This window comes from Odontesthes bonariensis, chromosome 14 (assembly GCF_027942865.1).
Source record: "Odontesthes bonariensis isolate fOdoBon6 chromosome 14, fOdoBon6.hap1, whole genome shotgun sequence".
NCBI classification, from domain to species: Eukaryota; Metazoa; Chordata; class Actinopteri; order Atheriniformes; family Atherinopsidae; genus Odontesthes; species Odontesthes bonariensis.
Genome location: NC_134519.1, coordinates 35,162,941 through 35,185,565, shown reverse-complemented (window position 1 = coordinate 35,185,565; position 22,625 = coordinate 35,162,941). Strand labels below are relative to the sequence as shown.

At 39.7% G+C, this 22,625-nt stretch overlaps 1 protein-coding gene across 1 annotated transcript in view; it reads left to right on the top strand.

Moving 5' to 3' along the window:
* LOC142399471 (phospholipid phosphatase-related protein type 4-like) overlaps positions 1–22,625 on the top strand; it is a 75,459-nt gene that overhangs the window by 3,289 nt on the left and 49,545 nt on the right. Inside the window, exons 2-4 of the mRNA XM_075484175.1 lie at positions 7,822–8,007; positions 20,632–20,761; positions 21,047–21,242. Coding sequence (XP_075340290.1) covers positions 7,822–8,007; positions 20,632–20,761; positions 21,047–21,242 — 512 coding nt within the window. The remainder of the gene's footprint in view (positions 1–7,821; positions 8,008–20,631; positions 20,762–21,046; positions 21,243–22,625) is intronic.

The window sequence follows — 22,625 nt, the reverse complement described above, 5'->3', positions numbered from 1 at the left end:
GTTTTAAATGAACTTCATTCAATGCCCAGTAAACAGAAAACATTCAGGACACTCAATATCACCTTACAAAAGACAAGATAGAAATCAATAAACAGTAAAACACAACAGTCAAAATAGTAAAAACATAAACTAAAACATCAATCAAGTGCAACAGTGAGGTCGTTCCAGATCCAGGATTAAAGAGAATATGCCAGTCTAAAAAGGTGAGTTTTAAGACAGGATTTGAAGGAGGTGAAAGAATCGGAATGTTGATGTAGATTCTCAATTATCCAGGTCATGGTTATCCTAAGAGCTTCAATAAGGGCAATTGGTTACAGTCACATGTGTCTACAGAGTACACAATTCATAGGTGAGAATGACTTAAACGACACGCACATTGGTCAGGAGGTTCAGTGACACATGTGACTGTAACGACTCTCTGCTTATAAGCTGATACTCTCCAGTTTTGAACTGAAGAAGCATTTTGGATGAGAGCTGAAACGTCTTAAAGATCCAAGAAGGAGTCCAGTTGCCCTCATTCAAGCTCTTGAGTTTTGAATGTTTTGTCCTATGGCAGAGAGTTCCAGAAACGGGGTGCCGAGCAGGTGAAGGCTCCCGACCCTATGGTGGAAAAGCGAGCAGGTGGGAGGGTGAGTTTATAGGAGGACCTAAGAGTACGGCTCGGTATGTTAGTGTGAAGTTGTGTTAAGTTACAGAGGGGCAAGGTTGTTGATGGACTTGAAGGTGAGAAGTAAGATTTCATAAATGATGCAGAATTTAATAGGTAGCCAATGGAGATGTTGCAGGACAGGTGTAATATGACTGATGGAGGAGGTTCTGGAAATAATACAGGTGGCAGAGTTTTGAACTAGTTGCAGTTTATGGGTGGACTTGTAAGGTAATAGCAGGAATAGCAGCACTGTTGGGTGTGAGAGACGGGCGCAGACGTGAGATGTTACGTAGATGGAAGTAAGCTGAGCGGTTGACATTACCTATGTGAGACATGAATGACAGAGTGCTGTCAAGGATGACACTCAGACTCTTAACCTGGGGGAAGGGGAAACTAAGAAGTTGAGGAGATAGAGAAGTTGTTTATTTTTTAAAGGGTGAATTTAGGGCCAATGAGAAGGACCTCGGTTTTGTCACTGTTAAGTTTGAGAAAGTTATGGGAGAACCAGGATCTGATTTCCTGTAGGCAATTCGAGAGGGAAGTGGGTGGGTGAGAGGAGGTGGGTTTGGTGGACAGATAAAGCTGGGTGTCATTTGTGTAGCAGTGGAACTGAATGTCATATTTACTTAATATACTGCCAAGAGGGAGGAGGTAGATAAGGAACAGGAGAGGTCCAAGCACAGAACCTTGGGGTACACCAGAAGAGTGTAGAAGATGTAAATTATTTGATCAGAGAGATATGACCAATCCAGGGGTGTCTCAGATAATCCAATAGCAGCTAATCTGTCAATTGGAATTGTTCATCCAAAATATTGAAAGAATGGGGATCATGAACCTGAGATGCAACAGTTTTTTCCAGGATTTTGGTAAGGGAGATTTGTGATGGGATGAAGGTTATTAAAATCATTGGATCATCACAGCACCAGTTTTCTTAAGAATCAGAGTTACGATAGCTGATTTGAGAGATGATAGAACAATACCAGACGTGCGAGAATGGACAATAAAAGTTATTAGAGGGGTCAGAAAATGGATGGAGGCTTTAAACAGAGAAGTAGGGAGAGGATTGAGCTGGCAGGGAGATAGCTTAGATTTGTGGATGAGGTCGGATATATAAAGCTACAATACCTGTGGTGGGACAGCCACGTCCAAGTGAAGTTTCAGAAGCTCAGTAGCTGAGTATTGAAGCAGGTCTGTTGAGGAGTTTATCAGAAGAAGCAAGGCACTTCTGGAGAATATAGACCACACAGCCTACCTGCTGTAGCCACATTCTGGCTCAACAGGCGATGGCCACCTCTTTCCTTTAAAGACTTAGACAGTTCTTCATGACACAGATACAACCAGTTTTCTGATTAAGATATACTCTAATACCTGATCAGAAGTTGATTTCAAGCCACTTAACAGGTTTGTCAAAGCATCTTTGAGAACTTTTACAGTTCTTGTATGGATACAGGTTATCTCCATGTGTTGTCTTGTTCTGGGGTTAAACAACCCATTGCAGAACTCCTTATTTTTTTACTTTGGAAATTTGGAAACCGTCGTACACCTCCCTAATGATTTTTTGTGATGGATAATGATGGATAATGATGTAAATTAAAGCAAGGGGTTCACACTGATTTGTCTTTCCAACTTCAGTCATAGACATAAGTCCACAAGCTATGCTGAAGCAGATGTATATCTAGTGAAGTATAGATGACTGACATGAGTCAAAAGCCTATTTGCTAGTTGTTTTGCTGAGAGATATATTTCTGTTTTCCTTAGCCTCCTTTTTAAACATTAACAATAACATAAATCACCCTAAGTGTCAGTGTGGTAGAGTTATACTTGGTTTATGCTGACAAAATTCAGAATTGATTATAAATTTTGCCCTGTTCCCATTTTATTCCAGCCACAGCTGCTCTGTTTGCTGCATGTTTTGTATTACACCCTGCCACACCATTATGCCAACTTTCTGGCTGCTAGGCAACATAGCCATCTGAATGGAGTGTATTTTTATATCTCTGTGCTTAGGGCTATAGACATTATGAGGAGGAGGGAACATTCGTACTGGAACTCACTTTACTCTGTACACAATGCACACAAAAGGCTCTGGTTGATATTTCTTCAAAATGATCATCATGTATTCCGATTGTCAGCAATGCATCATGTAGTGAACTGTGGAGGATTAAAGCGCATATATGACGTCTTTCTTTATGAATGAATTCAGATCACTATTGTTACCTGTATATGATATACATCATCTGTCACATACTGTATATCATTTATTTGTATATGCATCAGCACTGATGACAAACATTTCTCTTGGAGCTACAGCAGATCAGTGTTGTTTTGGTGCAGTAAATTGGGGCAATAGGCTTGCATCGATGCAACACAGTGTTTTTACATCCAACAAACAAAATGTCCTGGTAGCGGTGGGAGTAGCTCATTATCTGGAATACTGCATCATTGAAGAGAGCATTTTTACACTTTTCATGTGCCATTGTTAAAGATATTCAACTGACACTTAACAGAAAAGACAGATGCTGTTGCAATCTGTATCTATATTTGAAAAGTAATATATAATAAGTGCTAGAGCCTTCCGACAACAGTGGTGGATGGAAGCAAGTGGAAAATATCATTTTTATACACATTTAGTTTATTGAACAGTCTATTAAAAAAAGCTTGTTTTATAGACTAGTTGTTGTCTAATCACGAGAAAAAATCTTTCTTCTTCTCCCAAGAAAACAATCTTCATCATTTCTATTGTGTGTGAAAAGAGAGCGCAACAGAAAACAGAATATGACTTTTTTCTCATAGTGTTTTGTCCTTTCACCATAAAGAAATCATATCGTCCTACCAGACACACTGCATTGATTTTAACAAAATTGTGGATGGGAGCAGTTTATTATCTAAAGTTAGGCAAAAAGCAGAAACTTCAGTTGTAGGTCAGTTGCCTTTTTGCACCAATTTCTCCTTTTCAATTGACTGATATGCTGTAAAAAAAAAAAAAAAAAAAATTCAGGGCTGCAGCTTATTATTGTATCAAGCTAATTCTTCCATCAAGTTTGGACAGTGCTGTTATTTTTCAAACAGAGTACGATCTGATGGATTCCTCTGGTCAGGTGATCATAAGCCACCATTTAACCAAATTACCCACCATTACTGTGCATGCTGATCTGTTATTGTGACAGCAACAGTTCAGACTTCATAAATATTGCTAGGTCCAATCTCGTCACATTGCCATTGCAAAATGTTTTCGGGGTAAGAATTAAACAAGGTGCTCATTTTTATGTAACACCAGCATTTTCATTTTCAGTTCCCATCAGATTAATGGAAAAGAGTCCATGACTGAAAAGGACATTAATATGAAAATGTCTTTTTATTAAGATCTACACTACCATTCAAAAGTTTGGACGCAACTTCTCATTTAATGTTTTTTTCATGAATATTTACATTGTAGATTCTCACTGAAGGCATCGAAACTACGATGAACACATATGATATTATACAGTAAACAAAAAAGTGTGAAAAATCTAAATATAATTTCATATTTTAGATTCCTCAAAGTAACCACCCTTTGCTTTGTTGACAGTGCTGCAAACCCTTGGCATTCTCTCAATGAGCTTCATGATGTAGTCACCTGAAATGGTTTTCACTTCACAGGTGTGCCTTGTCAGGGTTCATTTTCTGGAATTTCTTGCCTTCTTTATAGGGTTGGGACCATCAGTTGTGTTGTACAGAAGTCAGGTTGGTACACAGCTGACAGCCCTATTTGACAATTGTTAGAATTCATATTATGGCAAGAACCAATCAGCTAAGTAAAGAGAAACAACAGTCCATCATAACTTTAAGAAATGAAGGTCAGTCAGTCCGAAAATTGCAAAAACTTTTAATTTGTCCCCAAGTGCAGTCACAAAAACCATCAAGCGCTACAACGAAACTGTCTCACATGATGACCGCCCCAGGAAAGGAAGACCGAGAGTCACCTCTGCTGCTGAGGATAAGTTCATCTGAGTCACCAGCTCAGAAATCGCAAGTTAACAGCACCTCAGATTAGAGCCCAGATGAATGCCACAAAGAGTTCTAGCAGCAGACACATCTCTACATCAACTGTTCAGAGGAGACTGTGTGAATCAGGCTTTTATGGTCAAATAGCTGCTAAAAAACACGACTAAGGAAAAGCAACAAGCAGAAGAGATTTGATTGGGCCAAGAAACACAAGGAATGGACATTAGACCAGTGTAAATCTGTGCTTTGGCCTGATGAGTCCAAATTTGAGATCTTATGTTCCACCCGTCGTGTATTTGTGCGGCGCAGAAAAGGTGAACGGATGGTCTTCCCAATCGAGATGGTTTGGGATGAGATGGACCGCAGAGTGAAGGCCAAAGGGCCAGCAATTGCTCAGCATCTCTCTGGGAACTCCTTCAAAACTGTTGGAAAACCATTTCAGCCGACTACCTCATGAAGCTCATCAAGAGAATGCCAAGAGTGTGCCAAGCAGTAATCAAAGCAAAGGGTGGCTATTTTGAAGAATTAAAAATATGAAACATGTTTTGATTTATTTCACACTTTTTGTTTACTACATAATTCCATGTGTTCATTTATAATCTACAAAGTAAGTAGAAAATAAAGAAAAAAACATTAAATGAGGTGTGTCCAAACTTTTGACTGGTAGTGTATCTTTGAAGTGGTAAGTGAACAAGTTGTACAATGAGGAGGCATAATTGAACCAGATTATGTCTGTTATGTAATGCCATAATCTATTATTACCTATATAAAGTTTGTACAGATGAAGCCTGTTATAAAACAAGACAAGGTAAATGAATAAAAAATAAATAGACATATTAGACATTTTAGATAATCAAACCAAAGCAGAACAAGGATGCATGTCCATATGGTGTTAGCCCTGGGGTCAGAACAGCTATGTGGGATTCTATAACACCTCTTCAACCATAGCCTGAGTTAGGAGAAAGTAGCAGTGTCCTGAAAGACATCCTGCTTTGTTCCAGCACCTAAAAAATCTCAAGTGTCTGTCCTCAATGACTTCAGACTAGTTGTCTTAACATCCCATATCATGAGAGTCCCGGAAAGGCTAGTATTAGCTCACCTAAATGAGCAAATAAAAACATTTCAGGACCAACTACAGTTTGCTTGTGTTACTTGAGGTGGTGTTGAAGATGCCATCTATCTGCTTCAGCAAGTCAACTCTCATCTGGACAAATCAGGCGGTGCAGTGAAGATCATGCTATTTTATTTCTCCAGTGCTTTTAAACACAAGTCACTCCGCTTTGTTATGTGAAAAGCTACAGAAAATACAGCTGGATACCCCCACAAAATGACCTGGATTATTGACTACCTGACAAACAGATCAGGTTGCGTGTGGTCAGTAGCACAGGAGCACCACAGGGGACTGTACTGTAATCATTTCTCTTTGCTCTGTACACCTCAGACTTCCAGTACAACTCCTGTCATCTCCAGGAATACTCTGATGACTGCAGTTGTTTGGTGCAGGGAACTGGTTGATCACATTAAGAACAACATTGACACCCCCTTCATTATATCGTGTTGAAACAATGGAGTATGATCAGTTGAAGGCTTCTTCAGCTCTGCTGCAATAAAGAAAGATACAGGAGGTCCTTCCTGCCAACAACAATAACTGTTTATAATGAAAGCTTGTCTTAACCGTCTTAACCTAATACAGTTTAAGGTAGTACATACCTTAAAATATTTTCCTGGTACTAGTGAGGCCTGTAATAGATGTACCTTTGTTCCATCACATCTTGCCCACACTTTTTGGACCTGTTCAAACCTGACAGGTTTTTGGAAGAATTTAAAAAAAATCATGTCTGAAGCTTTAGAGACTGATATAAAACCTTGTCCATTTATTGCTATTTTTGGGGTGCCTCTGAACTACCCTACGTTCAGCGCACAAAAATTGAATGTACTATAATTCGCCTCTCTAATTGCCTGTAGACGTATCCTCCTACATTGGAAGTCACCAATTGCTCCAGGACTGCATACCTGGATAGAGGATGTGATGTTATTCTTAAAACTGGAAAAAATCTAATTTTCTTTAAGAGGATCAGTTGAGAATTTTTTCACTACATGGCGGCCTTTCCTCTTTTATTTTGACAAAGTATCTGCAGTTTCCAACCCGTAATTTTTAGCTAGACTTGTAAAGTACTAGCCATAGATTAGAGCACATTATATAGACTATAAAATGATATAATACAGACCAATGGGGGAGGGGGAGGGTGGATGGGGTTTCTTTTCTTTTGTTCTTGTTTTTGTGTGTTGTATGAAAAAGAAATGGATATTGTAATTTCTTCTCCTGTAACACTGATTTTGGGTCTACTGATAATGTAGACCCAATAATGTCCTAATAAACAAATTTGAAAAAAAATAAAAATATATATAATGAAAACTTGTAATGATTGCTTACAAAATAGACTAAAAAATAATGATAAATTACTGCAACAGTTTAATTTTCCTTGGGGATAAACAAAATATCACTCTACCCAACTTCCACAACATCTTCAGTATCAGGACACTCTGAGACCTGCTCTGTCTCACCCATCAGCGTGTCTTTCTCGAGCAGGCAGAAGAGGCAGCTGGGAAAACTTGACCAGATGGTATCAGCTTCAGGGCGCTGAAATCCTGTGCAGATCAGCTGTCTTGGATCCCATAACACCTCCTCAGTCTTAGCCTGATTTAGGGGAAATCTCCTTTGCTGGCTTCTTCAGAAATATGCAGATGTCCCTGCAGCTGTGAGGTGTGAGGTGTGTTAATGATGGACAAGTAGCTAAATACAGGAATCTCGTCGACCACTTTGTTGCACGGTGTGGAAACAGTAACCTCCTCTTGAATGTGAACAAGACAAAAGAGATTAATGTGGATTTTAGGAAGACCATTGTCTCAAAATGTTACAGAAAAGCACCAGGGGAGTAATTCACACGTAACACTGATATGTTTAGTTCCCAGCAGACTGACGGAAAGCAATGTCAATGGCACAGTTCTTTGATTGCTTGCATTTGCTTCTACAATATTGTTAGAGTTGGGAAATTAAGCTTTTTCCAATAACAAAAATAAATGAATAAAAAAAGCGTCTTTGTACTCATAGTAATTATACTGATATTACTACATGATTGCACTATTTTCATTTGTTTTTTAATACTGGTCTTGATTATTTTCTGCAGCTACCCATCCTGATCTCCTCAGTCGTCAGCCTTTATTTCCTGGAGCTGACTGATATTTTCCAGCCGGTGCATTCTGGTTACAGCTGTAATGACCGCAGTCTGTCATTGCCCTACATTCTGTCCAGACAGGAAGTCTGCCCATTGCCTCTACTCTTCAGCTTGGCCTTCACTGCCCCTACCGCCACTGTAAGTAAGCCTTCACCTTTTCAGCCTTCACTCTGGTCATCACTGTAGCAGTTACATGTTGCTAACCCACTTTCAAGGACTGGATTAAGGGAAAAGTCTCATTAAAGCTGTTGGCATAACCCAGTGGTTACAGCAAATGCACCTTAAGTTAGCCTCCCACATCCAGCAGATTGAAAAATGTGACCATAGTTCTGTAAGTGTCTCACATGTTTGAGGCAAACTCAGCTGTTTGGGTGTCAGTGTCAATTAATGGGAAGAAGCCAGCCATTTAATCCATGTTCAGTTGAATTATTTTAAATCAAATACTATATATATATTCAGTAAAAAAAAAAAAAAAAGCATGCTCATAGTAATGGCCCTTTTCCCCCATTGAACTTAGAACTCTTCTTGTTTTGCCAGGCAGAAAAACCTGTGGGCCATGAAATGCACTTAGTCCTCAGGTCAGGCTTCAGTGATGTCTGAAATTTTTATTATGTACATTTTGCTTTCAGAGAATTTCAACTTTCATCTTGACTGTCATTTCTTTACATTCGTACACAGCAGGTCTCACAGTATCTGGTCACGATTTTACTTCATGCAAATTCACAGCATATCCACTTACCTGATTTGTTGTAACAAGTAAATTTACAGGAAATATCTGATGAGAGATTTTTGCTTTTTAAGTTCAATCTTTAGGGAGCCAAATGTTTGCTGAAAATATTAGTCAGGTTAAATGGTTGATGGGGCATTCTGGAATTGGAAATATTGCCTTTGTTTCATAATTTGCTAAACATTTATAGGACAATATAAAGAGGGAAAGCAAATTTATTTATATAATGCTCTTCAAAGAGTAGGCAATCAAAAAGGCTTCTTATAAATCATAAGAGCATTTAATCAAATGCTTAATGTACATTAAAAAAAAAAAAAAAACAGTGTGAGAGGTACAGTGCAGCGAAAGTTATTAATCAAATGTAAAAGAAAAAAAAACTTATGGGAGCATGTATGGATGTGTATAAGAAAATATAACTTAATTAAATGTGAGGAAAATAAATTTTTCATCAAATGGAAAAATGTCAGGTCTTGGGGTTGGGGGTGAAGGTGGGGAAGGTAGGACACGGATGCGGACTTCAACGAAAAACAGGGTTTATTAAGCAAAAACAAAGTATCAACATAAAACGCGGCTGAGCCGGGAAAAAACGTAGCTGTGAAAAAAAAAAAAAAAAAAAAAAGACTAGGCATGGAATAAATATATAAATACTTAGCTTCACGAGGGGGACGAAGAACATGGGAAGAACGGGAATTAACTCAGGCAGGTCAGGTATGATTGGTAATGATCTCGCAAAGAACTGAGAACTTAAAGCTGCGGTCGGCAACTTTTTTTTAGTCATATTAGCTTGAACTGTCATGGGATTCTGGAAGTAGAATATTAAATAGGCTGTTTAGGAAAAATAACGAAATCTGTAGCTCCCTCTGAAGCCTGTAATCATGCTTGCAAAAACCGAGCTCTCCCGGCTGTTTTTAACCAATCAAGTTAGGGTGGAGGAATCCTACCTGTCAATCACAGCTTGTGCACACGCTGCTGAGCGTGAGTCTGCCCCAGCTTGTGTGCGCTCACACTGGTGTGAACTCACGTGCACAACCTCGTCCACAGAGGGGGAGGGGTTTGGGGGGCGATTCGGTGCTTGTTAGAGGTTGGGGGAGGGACCTGAAAGTTGTATCAGTTCGAATTTTCCGACTTTAGACTCGGAATTTTGAAAACCTGCCGACAGCAGCTTTAAATAGGGAGTGAGAGTGATTGGAGAGTGAGTGCAGCTGAGGGAAAAAACACAGGTGAAGTGAGTGAAACTAATGAACTGGTAAGTGAAGGGAAACTAAAACATGGCAAAACTAAAAACTAAACATGGACCAAGAACAAAAAAACATGACCGAGGGTGGGAGGGGCTCGAAGCCGGTCAGGCTGGGGACCAGAAGCAGGCATGTGGCTGTGGTACCGGCTTCGGGCAGCAGGAGGCGGTGGTCTGGCGGACGCCCACACCGCAGACGGCGTGGCGGCAGGCGGTGGTCTGGTTGGCACCCAGACTTCAGGTCAGGTTTGTGGTCAGGCCCTGCGGCCTCTTGGTCAGGCTCGTGGTCAGGCTCTGGGTCCAGCTCGGACACTGTGGCGGCTGGGTCGCTGGACACTGTGGACTGAGATATTGAAGAGGGGAGAGGGGAGGGGAGGGGAGGGGAGGGGAGGGGGGAGGAGTATAGTGCAGCTACCTGATGTGGCTCCATGCCAAAAATGTCCATCGTTGCAATTAACTCAGGCAGGTCAGGTATGATTGGCAATGATCTCGCAAAGAACACAAAGGACTGAGAACTTAAAGGATAAGACCGGTTTTTTGACATTGGGCCCTTGATTTCACATTATAGCATGATGTTCTACTCACCCCTGCTTGTTGTTTGTCATTTGGAGCTGTTCCGAAGATATTCGCGAGGTGTCTGGCTGCTCTCTTGAGATATTCGGCCATGAAACGGTTTCCTATGGGCAAGCTCATACAGGCACAAACTATGCTGTTTATAATTTATTAATTACTCTACACTAGAACTGATAACGTGGAGGTGCGTCGCTTACTTAAAAAAATCCGGGTTATTGTAATTTTGATTTTTTTGTCGTAAAGTGGGTGTTACTGACGTCCTCCTCGTGCTACTGCCACAGGCAGCCCACAGACCTGCTGCCTATTTATTCATTCGGCTAAAATTCAAAATTAGTAACCCGGATTTTTTTAAGTAAGCGACGCACCTCCACGTTATCAGTGCTGGTGTAGAGTAATTAATAAATTATAAACAGCATAGTTTGTGCCTGTATGAGCTTGCCCATAGGAAACCGTTTCATGGCCAAATATCTCAAGAGAGCAGCCAGACGCCTCACGAATATCTTCGGAACAGCTCCAAATGACAAACAACAAGCAGGGGTGAGTAGAACATCATGTTATAATGTGAAATCAAGGGCCCAATGTCAAAAAACCGGTCTTATCCTTTAAATAGGGAGTGAGAGTGATTGGAGAGTGAGTGCAGCTGAGGGAAAAAACACAGGTGAAGTGAGTGAAACTAATGAACTGGTAAGTGAAGGGAAACTAAAACATGGCAAAACTAAAAACTAAACATGGACCAAGAACCAAAAACGTGACCTAAAACATGAAACTAAAAACAAGAGTCCATGGGTGTGACAAAAAAATATGTTACTGCAAATGTGTGAATGATGATGGATTCAGATGGATTAAACTGGATTAAGGTACCTGAAGATGTTGAAGAGCTGAAAAAAAAGAAAATTTAGCAGACAACCAGTTGCTAAAGTCGCAGGCCTAAAAAGTATTTGTGGAAGGACCTGCAGCTGAATGAAAGCAGAAAACTTTTGAAAGAGTAGAAACGTGAAAATTTAGAAGAAAATCATTTGTTGAAATCTCAGCAGGGCTGAAAGGTATTGTGCAAGAACCTAGAGCTGAAGGAAAATCAATGCAGAAAAATATGAAACATTTAGCAGAAAGTCATTTGCTTCTCAGCAGGGCTGAAAGAGTTACAATTAAGAAATATTACATTAAAAGCTTGAACATTTACCTTAAATGTAAAATAAGAATAATATACACAGATAGATAGAATACAATAGAATGCCTTATTGTCACTATACACAGTACAACGTGATTGAAAGCAAATCCTCATTCAGTGCAAACATGTAGGCAAAATATATATATATCAACATATCAACATCAGTAGTGCAAAGATATGCAGTGTGTATTGCGGCATTGGAAATTTTTATATACAGATATTGCACAGTAAATGGGTTCACAGTATTTTCAAGTGTTATTTTATGATAAGAGATAAGAGAACGACATGCTTTAAGTTATTGCAGTTCATTTTTCAACAACTGCAATTGACCTGAAACATTTCAGTTAAAGTTTAAGGATTTAATTAAGATATACACTGGATAAGGCCACATGACAGCTTCCTGTGTCAGAGCAAACCAAAAAGAGTAGACTTTGGCTGTGTTCGAAACCGCATACTTCTCCTACTACTCATACTAACTTTAACTTTTTTAAGTTCCCGCATTCATACTAGATTCGCCGAAATGTTGAGCATTCATCATGAGGTTACTTGTCATACTCAAACTACCCAAGATGCAACGTAACGTGACGTCGCCGATCGTCATTTCCTGTCAAAACGGCAGTTTCAAGCTAGCTACATTGAGGGTAGGTTCACTTCCTGTTTTCAAAACAAAAGCACCAATTGTATCGTAATGGTTTTCCCTGTGATAAAAGGCAATGGGTATTTTATTTTGTGAAAATAACCGGAAGTGCGTTACTCACTGTGGCTAGCTTCGGTAGCGCCGAATTCGTGTGGAAGAAAATTTTAAATAGCCGGTATTTTGTCAGATTTTCAACACGTTGGGGATCTAAATGACTACTTTCTCACCTGAAAATGTTTCAAATGTTGCTAAAGTTATATATTTACAGAGTTTATTGCCCGAGCCGAAATCAGCTTCAGGCCGGCTGATTTCGAAGTGCACTGTGTGTAAACGCTCTGCATACTGTCTGATCGAATGAGTATGCAGTTTGCAAGTATGTAGTATGTAGTAGGCGGTTTCGAACACAGCCCTTGTCTATGTTATACTGGTAGCAGTGTATGTCTTTCCCACATCTTCCTCTCTGTTACTGTTTGTCAAATGCTCCACTGGAGAAAATAAAAATTTTGATTTCGAAGTTAGAGCTGCAAGGTGGTGTGGTGGTTAACACCGTCACCTCACAGCAAGAAGGTTCCTAGTTTGAATCCCGGCTGAGGCCTTTCTTTGTGGAGTTTGCCTGTTCTCCCCATCTATACGTAGGTTCCCTCCAGGTGCTCCGGCTTCCTCCCACCATCCAAAAACATGGTTGTCAGGTTAATTAGTGACTCTAAGATTGAGTCTGAGCGTGGATGGTTGTTTGTCTCTGTGTCGCCCTGTGATGGACTGGTGACCTATCCAGGTTGTACCCTGCATCTCGCCCAATTACAGAGTGAGCCACAGACTGGAGTGCAATACTTATGTGTAAAGAGTATAATTCTCAAAAGGACTGTGAGGTGCTTTACCAATAAGAAACCCTTGACTGCCAGTGACCAGAAAAGCTGCAGAACATGAAAAAAAGTCCTCAGGAATATGGACAGTTATTCAGGACTGCAGAAAAAGAAGATAACAGAGAACAAGAAAGTGTACAGAAAAAAGCAAGCTACAGCAGAACAGTGAGAGATGTATCATCAGGGATTAAAAAGATCACAGGCTTTACAGTGAAGGGGAATCAGACTGATGGAAGTCTTAACAGAGCCAATAAAGTCAAGTCAAATTTATTTATAAAGCAAATTTCATGTACAAAACAATTCAAAGTGCTTTACATAAAATAAAAGCATTGCAGCAGGGAGTGTAAGAAGCATTAAAAATACATAAAAAAATATAAAGAGAAACAAATAAAATAATTCAAATTAATTTAAAAACAAGCAACAGTCTAGATAAGTTAAAAGATATCGTGCAGATTTCATGCATAGACACATGAGAAAAGAAATGTTTTTAACCTGGATTTAAAAATGTCTCCATTTGGTGAAAGTTTAATCTCCACTGGCAGTTTGTTCCACTTGTTTGCAGCATAACAGCTAAATGCTGCTTCTCCATGTTTAGTCTGGACTCTGGACTGGACCAGCTGACCTGAGTCCTTGGATCTCAGAGCTCTGCTGGCTTTATATTCTCTGAACATATCACAGATGTATTTTGGGCCTAAACCGTTCTGGGATTTGTAAACCATCAGCAGGCTTTTAAAATCTATTCTGTGACTGACTGGAAGCCAGTGTAAAGATTTTAAAGCTGCTGTGATGTGTTCAGATCTCTTAGTCCGGGTTAAAACTCTAGCAGCAGCGTTCTGGATGAGCTGCAGATGGTTAATGCTCTTTGTGGGAAGTCCAGTTAAAAGAGCATTACAGTGATGGAGTCTACTGGAGATGAATGCATGGATGAGTTTCTCCTGGTGTTTTTGGGAGAGGAAACCTTTAATTCTGTTGATGTTTCTGAGATGGTAAAAAGCTGCCTTGGTGACAGCTTTGATGTGGCTGCTGAAAGTCAGATCTGAGTCTATCAACACTCCGAGGTTACGAACTTGGTCAGTGATTGTAAGGTCCCGAGTCTCAAGATATTTACCAACGCTTGACCCTCTTCTCTTTGCTACCAAACAGAATGATCTCAGTTTTGTCTTCATTTAATTGTAGAAAATTCTCTCTCATCCAGGTGTTTACTTCCTCCAGACACTGACACAGTACGTCTGCTGGGCTGCAGTCGTCCGGTGACAGAGACACATAAAGTTGTGTATCGTCTGCATAACTGTGATAATTGATGTTAAAGATCTGTAATATCTGACCCAAAGGGAGCATATACAAGTTAAACAGAAGAGGTCCAAGAAGGGACCCCTGGGGGACTCCCCAAGTCATGGCCACTCGCTTAGATTCATAGCTGCCAATTGTAACAAAATAACTCCGACCTTCTAAGTCGGACCTGAACCAGTTAAGGACCGCTCCAGAAAGTCCAACCCAGTTTTCCAGCCTGTGCAACAGGATTCTGTGATCTACAGTAAACGCAGCGCTGAGGTCCAACAGAACCAGGACTGAGACATTACCAGAATCACTATCCAACCTGATGTCGTTTAACACTTTGACCAGAGCTGTTTCAGTGCTGTGATGACGTCTGAAGCCTGATTGAAAGTTATCGAGACTTCCACTTTCATTCAGAAAGTCGTTGAGCTGGTTAAATACAACTTTCTCAATAATCTTAGATATAAAAGAGAGGTTAGAGACAGGTCTGTAGTTGTTCATCATAGAGGCGTCTAGAGTTCTCTTCTTTAGGAGTGGCTTAATGGCAGCTGTCTTTAGTGACTTGGGAAAAATGCCTGATGCCAGTGAGCTGTAGGGATGTAACGGTTACCGGTATGACGGTAAACCACGATAAAAAGTGTTGACGATAACCATTACCGCGTTCATTTCAAATATCATTAATATCATGGTTAATAACACGGCATGAAAACCGTGAGTTGAATCCTCCCCAGCCTCATCCGAGTTCTTAATTTGTCGCGCATGCTCACTGCGCAGCCTACAACGTGCATTTCTTGAAGTTGGAATCATGGCCGAAGGTGTAGATGACAGCACTCAGAGTCAGGACATTTATCAGCCCTCTGAGAGGACTAAATCTGAAGGATGGGCATATTTTGGTTTTTATAAGAATGCCGGGGGACAGTTGATAGAAGATGGTTATCCTGTCTGCAGAACATGCAGAAAAAAAGGTTTCCGCTAAAGGTGGCAATACGTCAAATCTCCTTGCTCATCTCCGTGATCATCACCCACAATTGTATAGACAATGCAAGGTACGTTAACGTTTCAGCTCAAATGCATAAATAAATGCATGGTGTGGGGACATCGGGGTTGAAGCAGAATGCAATGATCCGCCTGTCTAACTTTTTAATAATGTGTCAATAATCTAAACAGATGCCTACGGCACATGCACATGTTCGTTCTGTGGTGTTAGTGTGGAGCTAATCGGGACACATCTTTAACGTTAGCCTCAGAGCTAGACGGGAGCACATTTGAGTTGCGTTTATCATACAGTTGTAGGCTACAGTTTGTAACTTTCAGATGGAAAAATAATTCAAAATCGCCCAAATTCACCTGTGTTTTGCCCTGTAAGATTGTATTTCACCCCGTTAGCCTGTATTTCGCTCTGTAACACTGTATTTCGTTTTAAAATAAACACAACAACATCCGCAGTCTGAAACTGTGCAGACTTGCCGCGGCCAAAACGCATGATAGCGGAGGACTCCACTCGGGGCAGACCACAGTAATATCAGATTCGGAAATAGTTCAAAAGCCGGTATTGCGTACTCAGGTCAACAAACGTATTTCTGCATCAATTCCCATAACCCCGCGATCCGACGCCAGCTGGTCTGACATGCATGCTTATCGCTATGCATTGGAAGAGTGTGATTACATGGAAATTGCGGACTTGGTGCGAAAGTCTCTCCTTAAAACTTTCCGTCATGCTAATAATAATTATCATGATATAATGAATATAAGCTATTTACATGCTGCACTCTTGTTCCTTTAATGTTAATTGTTGATGTTTTTGATAAGATTTTGCAATATAATAAACACTGTTGCACTTTTTTTCAGCTTGTGTAGGCCTATCAGTGCTTTCTGAACAGATTGAACACACTTTTAGAAATACCGCGATAATACCGAAAACTGATAATTTTGGTCACTATAACCGTGGGGTTAAATTTTCATACCGTTACACCCCTAGTGAGCTGTTAACTATTCGTAGGAGATCACTTTCTACTGAGGTAAAAACAGTTTTTAAAAAGTCGGATGGTATTATGTCCAGAGTGCAAGTGGTTGATTTCAGATGCCGAACTGTTTCCTCTAGGTAGTCATTGTTATAACTACGCAGGCTTTGTTTGTACAGCTCATAGTGAATCTGAAGCTTTGTTTTCCTCCATTTACGTTCAGCTTTCCTGCATTCTGTCAGACTTGGACATAAGAGGGGACTCAGATGCAGAGAGTTGGCGGAAGGGCAGACTTTATTATCTCCAAACAAAAATCACTCCCAGGGAGGCAACATAAACGACTATGAAACTTACTCGAATTAAGAAACTAAACTATGAAAATTACAAACCAAAAATCACTCGTAATGAGGCTATAGAACTGTGACTTGAAATAAGCGAGATATGCAGGATAAATATCAGGACTAGGACTATGTGTTTGCAAGATGACACACTGGCACAAGACAAAGGTAGACGCAGACTATATGAACACAGGGGGAAAGGGAAAGGGTGGAAACAATTAGGAATCAGGGAGACAATCAGACCGGAGACACATGAGAAAGGGCAAGTGACCTGAAAGGAGAGGACAGTTACTTATCAAAATAAAACAGGAATTGACGAGACAAAAACACCAAAGTAAAACAAAACCTCACTGCGGTGTGACACATTCTCTTTTCAGGTTGTTCACCGTAGTGGTGTTTCTCCATGGGGTTTTCTGTTTGATCAAGGTGCTCTTAATTCTTATCGGGACAACAGCTTCCATTACATTGAAAATTTTTAAGTTGAAATGATCCAGCAGTCCTTCAACCGACTCTGCGCTCATGTTGGTAACATAGCTATGGCCTCCCTAAACTGAGCACTTGTTTTCTCATTAATGTACCTCTTCTTAACTGAGAAGCTGGTTGTTTGAACATTCTGAGTGATCAATAAATCAAATAAAATACAAAAATGGTCAGACAAGGCCAAATCAATAACCCCAACAGAATCAAATCAAATCAAATTTATTTATATAGCACATTTCATGTACAAACAGTTCAAAGTGCTTTACATAAAATAAAAGCATTGCAGCAGGGAGTGCAAGAAGCATTAAAAATACATAAAAGAATATAAAAAGAAACAAATAAAATCATTTAAATGAATTTAAAATCAGGCAACAGTCTAGATAAGTTAAAAGATATTTCATGCATAGACACATGAGAACAGAAATGTCTTTAACCTGGATTTAAAAATGTCTACATTAGGTGAAAGTTTAATCTCCACTGGCAGTTTGTTCCACTTGTTAGCAGCATAACAGCTAAATGCTGCTTCTCCATGTTTAGTCTGGACTCTGGACTGAACCAGCTGACCTGAGTCCTTGGATCTAAGAGCTCTGCTGGGTTTATATTCTCTGAACATATCACAGATGTATTTTGGGCCTAAACCGTTCTGGGATTTGTAAACCATCAGCAGGCTTTTAAAATCTATTCTGTGACTGACTGGAAGCCAGTGTAAAGATATTAAAACTGGTGTGATGTGTTCAGATCTCTTAGTCCGGGTTAAAACTCTAGCAGCAGCGTTCTGGATGAGCTGCAGATGTTTAATGCTCTTTGTGGGAAGTCCAGTTAAAAGAGCATTACAGTAATCGAGTCTACTGGAGATGAATGCATGGATGAGTTTCTCCTGGTCTTTTTGGGAGAGGAAACCTTTAATTCTGTTGATGTTTCTGAGGTGGTAAAAAGCTGCCTTGGTGACAGCTTTGATGTGGCTGCTGAAAGTCAGATCTGAGTCTATCAACACTCCGAGGTTACGAACCTGGTCAGTGATTGTAAGGTTCCGAGTCTCAAGATATTTACCAACGCTGACCCTCTTCTCTTTGCTACCAAACAGAATGATCTCAGTTTTGTCTTCATTTAATTGTAGAAAATTCTCTCTCATCCAGGTGTTTACTTCCTCCAGACACTGACACAGTACGTCTGCTGGGCTGCAGTCGTCCGGTGACAGAGACACATAAAGTTGTGTATCGTCTGCATAACTGTGATAATTGATGTTAAAGTTCTGCAATATCTGACCCAAAGGGAGCATATACAAGTTAAACAGAAGAGGTCCAAGAATTGACCCCTGGGGGACTCCACAAGTCATGGCCACTCGCTCAGATTCATAGCTGCCAATTGTAACAAAATAACTCCGGCCTTCTAAGTAGGACCTGAACCAGTTAAGGACCGCTCCAGAAAGTCCAACCCAGTTTTCCAGCCTGTGCAACAGGATTCTGTGATCTACAGTATCAAACGCAGCGCTGAGGTCCAACAGGACCAGGACTGAAACATTACCAGAATCAGTATTCAACCTGATGTCGTTTAACACTTTGACCAGAGCTGTTTCAGTGCTGTGATGACGTCTGAAGCCTGATTGAAAGTTATCAAGACTTCCACTTTCATTCAGAAAGTCGTTGAGCTGGTTAAATACAACTTTCTCAATAATCTTAGATATAAAAGAGAGATTAGAGACAGGTCTGTAGTTGTTCATCATAGAGGCGTCTAGAGTTCTCTTCTTTAGGAGTGGCTTAATGGCAGCTGTCTTTAGTGACTTGGGAAAAATGCCTGATGCCAGTGAGCTGTTAACTATTTGTAGGAGATCACTTTCTACTGAGGTAAAAACAGTTTTTAAAAAGTCGGATGGTATTATGTCCAGAGAACAAGTTGTTGATTTCAGATGCCGAACTGTTTCCACTAGGATTTTTAAATTAACAATATTAAATTGTGACATAACGTCAGAGTTATTTCTAGGTTTTAGACACAGATTAGTTTTCTTGTTTTTCTGTGTTGCGTGAATGTTTTGTCTAATTGTTTTGATTTTTTGGCTAAAAAAGTTGGCAAATTCGTTGCATTTCTCAGTGGAAAGGAGGTCTGGGTTTGACTGTTTAGGAGGATTTGTGAGTTTTTCAACCATAAGAAATATCAACACCTTTAGAAATGAGCAGGTCCAGAATGTGACCTCGAAGGTGGGTTGGTTCTGTTACATGTTACCACAAACCAAACATGTCCAGCACAGAAGAAAATTCTTTGGCAGTACCATCCGTCATGTTATCTATGTGAATGTTAAAATCCCCGGTCAAGATAAAATGGTTAAAATCAGTTGAAATAACAGACAATAATTCAGAAAATTCATCAATAAAACTTGCACAGTATCCTGGAGATCTGTAAATGATTAAGAACAGGATTTTAGGAACACCCTTTAAAATAAAACTATTTTATATTCAAAAGAAGTGAATTCACCAAATGAGATCTCTTTACACTGGAATGTATCTTTAAATAAGGCAGCTTCTCCCCCACCTTTCCTGCCATTTCGGCATTTATCCATAAAACTAAAGTTAGGGGGGGCTGCTTCATTAAGAACAGTAGCACTTGTGCTCTCTATTAACCATGTTTCTGTCAGAAAAAGAAAATCTAAATTGTGTGAAATTATGAAGTCATTAACCTACAGTGACTTATTGGACGTAGATCTAATATTAAGTAGCTTTGTGGAGTTTACACTGGTCTCTGTTGTATTCTGAGTTGTACGTGGTACCGTTGGCATATTAGATAGATTCACCCAGCAAGTTGACTGTTTTCGATTCCTTCTTTTACTAACTAAAACGGGAATCCTACTGGGTCCCAGCTTGTTCTCAGAGGGAAAATATGAAAACACTCAATCATGAGGGAAAAAATATGTAATCATGAACCAAAAAACACGAGTATTATTACTTTGTTGCACCTGAAAAAAAATATCTCCATCAATCAAGTTCCAGCTTTTTTGTATAGTCATTGAGAGATCAGCTTTTTCCTTCAGAAATGTTTGAATGCTCTTTAATCTGTATGAGGTACATTGTCATACCAACAAATGGCTTCATAATCACCAAACATATTTTCAAAAGAAGGAATGAGAGAAGTGTCAAAATTTCAGTGTACATCTGTCTCATTTACTGTAGAGATAATGATTACCATTTCCCCTGGTTTGTTACCTGACATAAGGCTCATTTTAAAATGACTGAGGAAATTTGCTTTTTTGTCCCATCATTAACTGGGACAAATCGAAATGTATTTTCACTGTAACTCTTGGTCCACTTAGTGTTATGTTATCTTCTAACTACAACTCACAGTTCCTCAACTAGAATTTTTTTTCTGTCAAATTTCAACATTGTCATGTATCAGCAACAATAAATTACCCTGTGATTAATACATATTTCATAAGCTGATTGAGAAAAAAGAATATTGAAATGGAAAAAAAAACGAGCTTTGGCAACACTCTTTTCTCTGTCTCTGTGTGTCCGTAGATTCTGATTGGAGAAGCTATTCTGTACTGCTATCTGTCCAGGAGGTCATCGGCAACACAGACTGAGGCCGATATCAGTGCTGCGGGCTGTAATTTCAACTCCTACATTCGCAGAGCTGTACGCTTCATAGGTGGGAGGACAAGTGCTTGGTACCCACAGCTTATTATTAGCATCTTTTTGTAGGTCTGGAAGAACCACACAAATAGAAATAGATAAAGAACAAAGCACTTCATAAGTAAATTGTTGGCTGTGGTTCTTACCATCATCACAAGTTAAATGGAATAAATCGTATAAAGCAAATATTCTAAATAATTACTGATCGGAATGAGAAACACATGATGAATTCCAGGTACACAAGTTGACCATTTTGTATGATAAACTCCAGAGTACTGTCTAAATGCATTCTTTCTTACAGGCGTCCATATTTTTGGCCTGTGTGTGACAGCACTGATAACTGACATTCTTCAGTTGTCCACCGGTCAACATACTCCTTTTTGGCTGGATGTTTGCAAGCCCAACTTGACCTACATTAACATGTCTACTTGTGACGAAGCTTATATCCTTGAGGATATCTGCTCTGGACAAGACCTAAGACTCATCAATGATGGGAGGTGAGTGATTAACTATGGGCAGGTGTGTCAGTAAACAACTGAGAATGTCAGAGGATACTTGTTTCAATTAAGATGTTTTTTTTTTCTTATAGAACCTAGTTTGTTATACAGTTAGGGGTAAAAATAACAACACACTCTGACACACTTGTTTTCACAGTTGTAGACAGTACAGGAAATCATTCCCAATCATTTTTCCTCGTCATGTAATGAATACTACATATATAAAACTATCTAGTGCTCCAGAACAATGCCAAATTTTTGAGCACTACTTTATATACTGCACATGGTGAAAAGGGTATCCTTATAGGCATAGATTTTTCATTGATCAGTATGATTGTACTCTTGGATTGTACAGAAAGGGAAATATTCGTTATGAAGAGGAAAGTGTAACAGTGCATTACAGCTGCAGTATCTCACTAAAATACTTAGATGCAAGAAACTTTCAGTTTAGTTTTTGACTTTTGTCATCTTAACCTATATTCGGTTTCTGCAACAATTACATACAGATATGTGAAAAATAAAGTATATCCTTTTTGAATGCTGAAGTCTTATGTATTAGGACATTATGAAAAGTCCAATTATTGGTCAAAGGCAAAGTCAGGCCTCAGTGCCTTCACTGATTACACTGGTTAACTTTAGGCATGAGGACTGATGACATAATCAGAGGCAGAGTAGGGCGGAAGATGCGCTGGCCACCTCTGGAACCTGATTGGACACCTTCAGTTGATTGACAGGTCATTCACTGCACGTCGTTGAAAGATGCGCTATGCGAATGTGAAATGCGGCGTCTTTGAAATGAGTGGCAGGCGTCGAGAGTGTGGTGTTGAACCTGCTGTCAGAGTGAACCTACTTTCGTGGAATACATAATTTTGAGGTAAGTTTTAAGGTGATTTCCAATGAGTCATTGGGCCTCATGCAAGAACATTTTTGTATTTTTATTTTAAATTTCTCTCACTTTTTTCGTATGAAGGTCTCGTACGAACACGCCACGTCAGATTCAACAAACGCTCTTAACTTCGGAAAAAGTGTGTAAACGACCTGCGTAAATGATGAATGCCACCCGTGCGTAGTTAAGTGCACGTGCACATGGATAGTAAATTTGCATACTATTATTAATAATACCATATCAGGCTACGTTTCCTCTCTCCTGTGCCAGGAAGTGTTGAGTCTTGAAAATGGCATCAAGGCACAAAAAGAACAATTTTAGGGGCTCTGAGACTGAAGTTCTGCTTTCAGAGATCCAGAAAGGAAAATCTGTCATTTTTAGCAGTGTCAGCAGTGGAATTACGGGACCTGCTAAAGCCAAGAAATGGGAAGTTAATACGAGTGCTGTTAATTCCGTGTCACCTGTAGTTCGTAATGTCAAATAAAGAAAAAATGGTA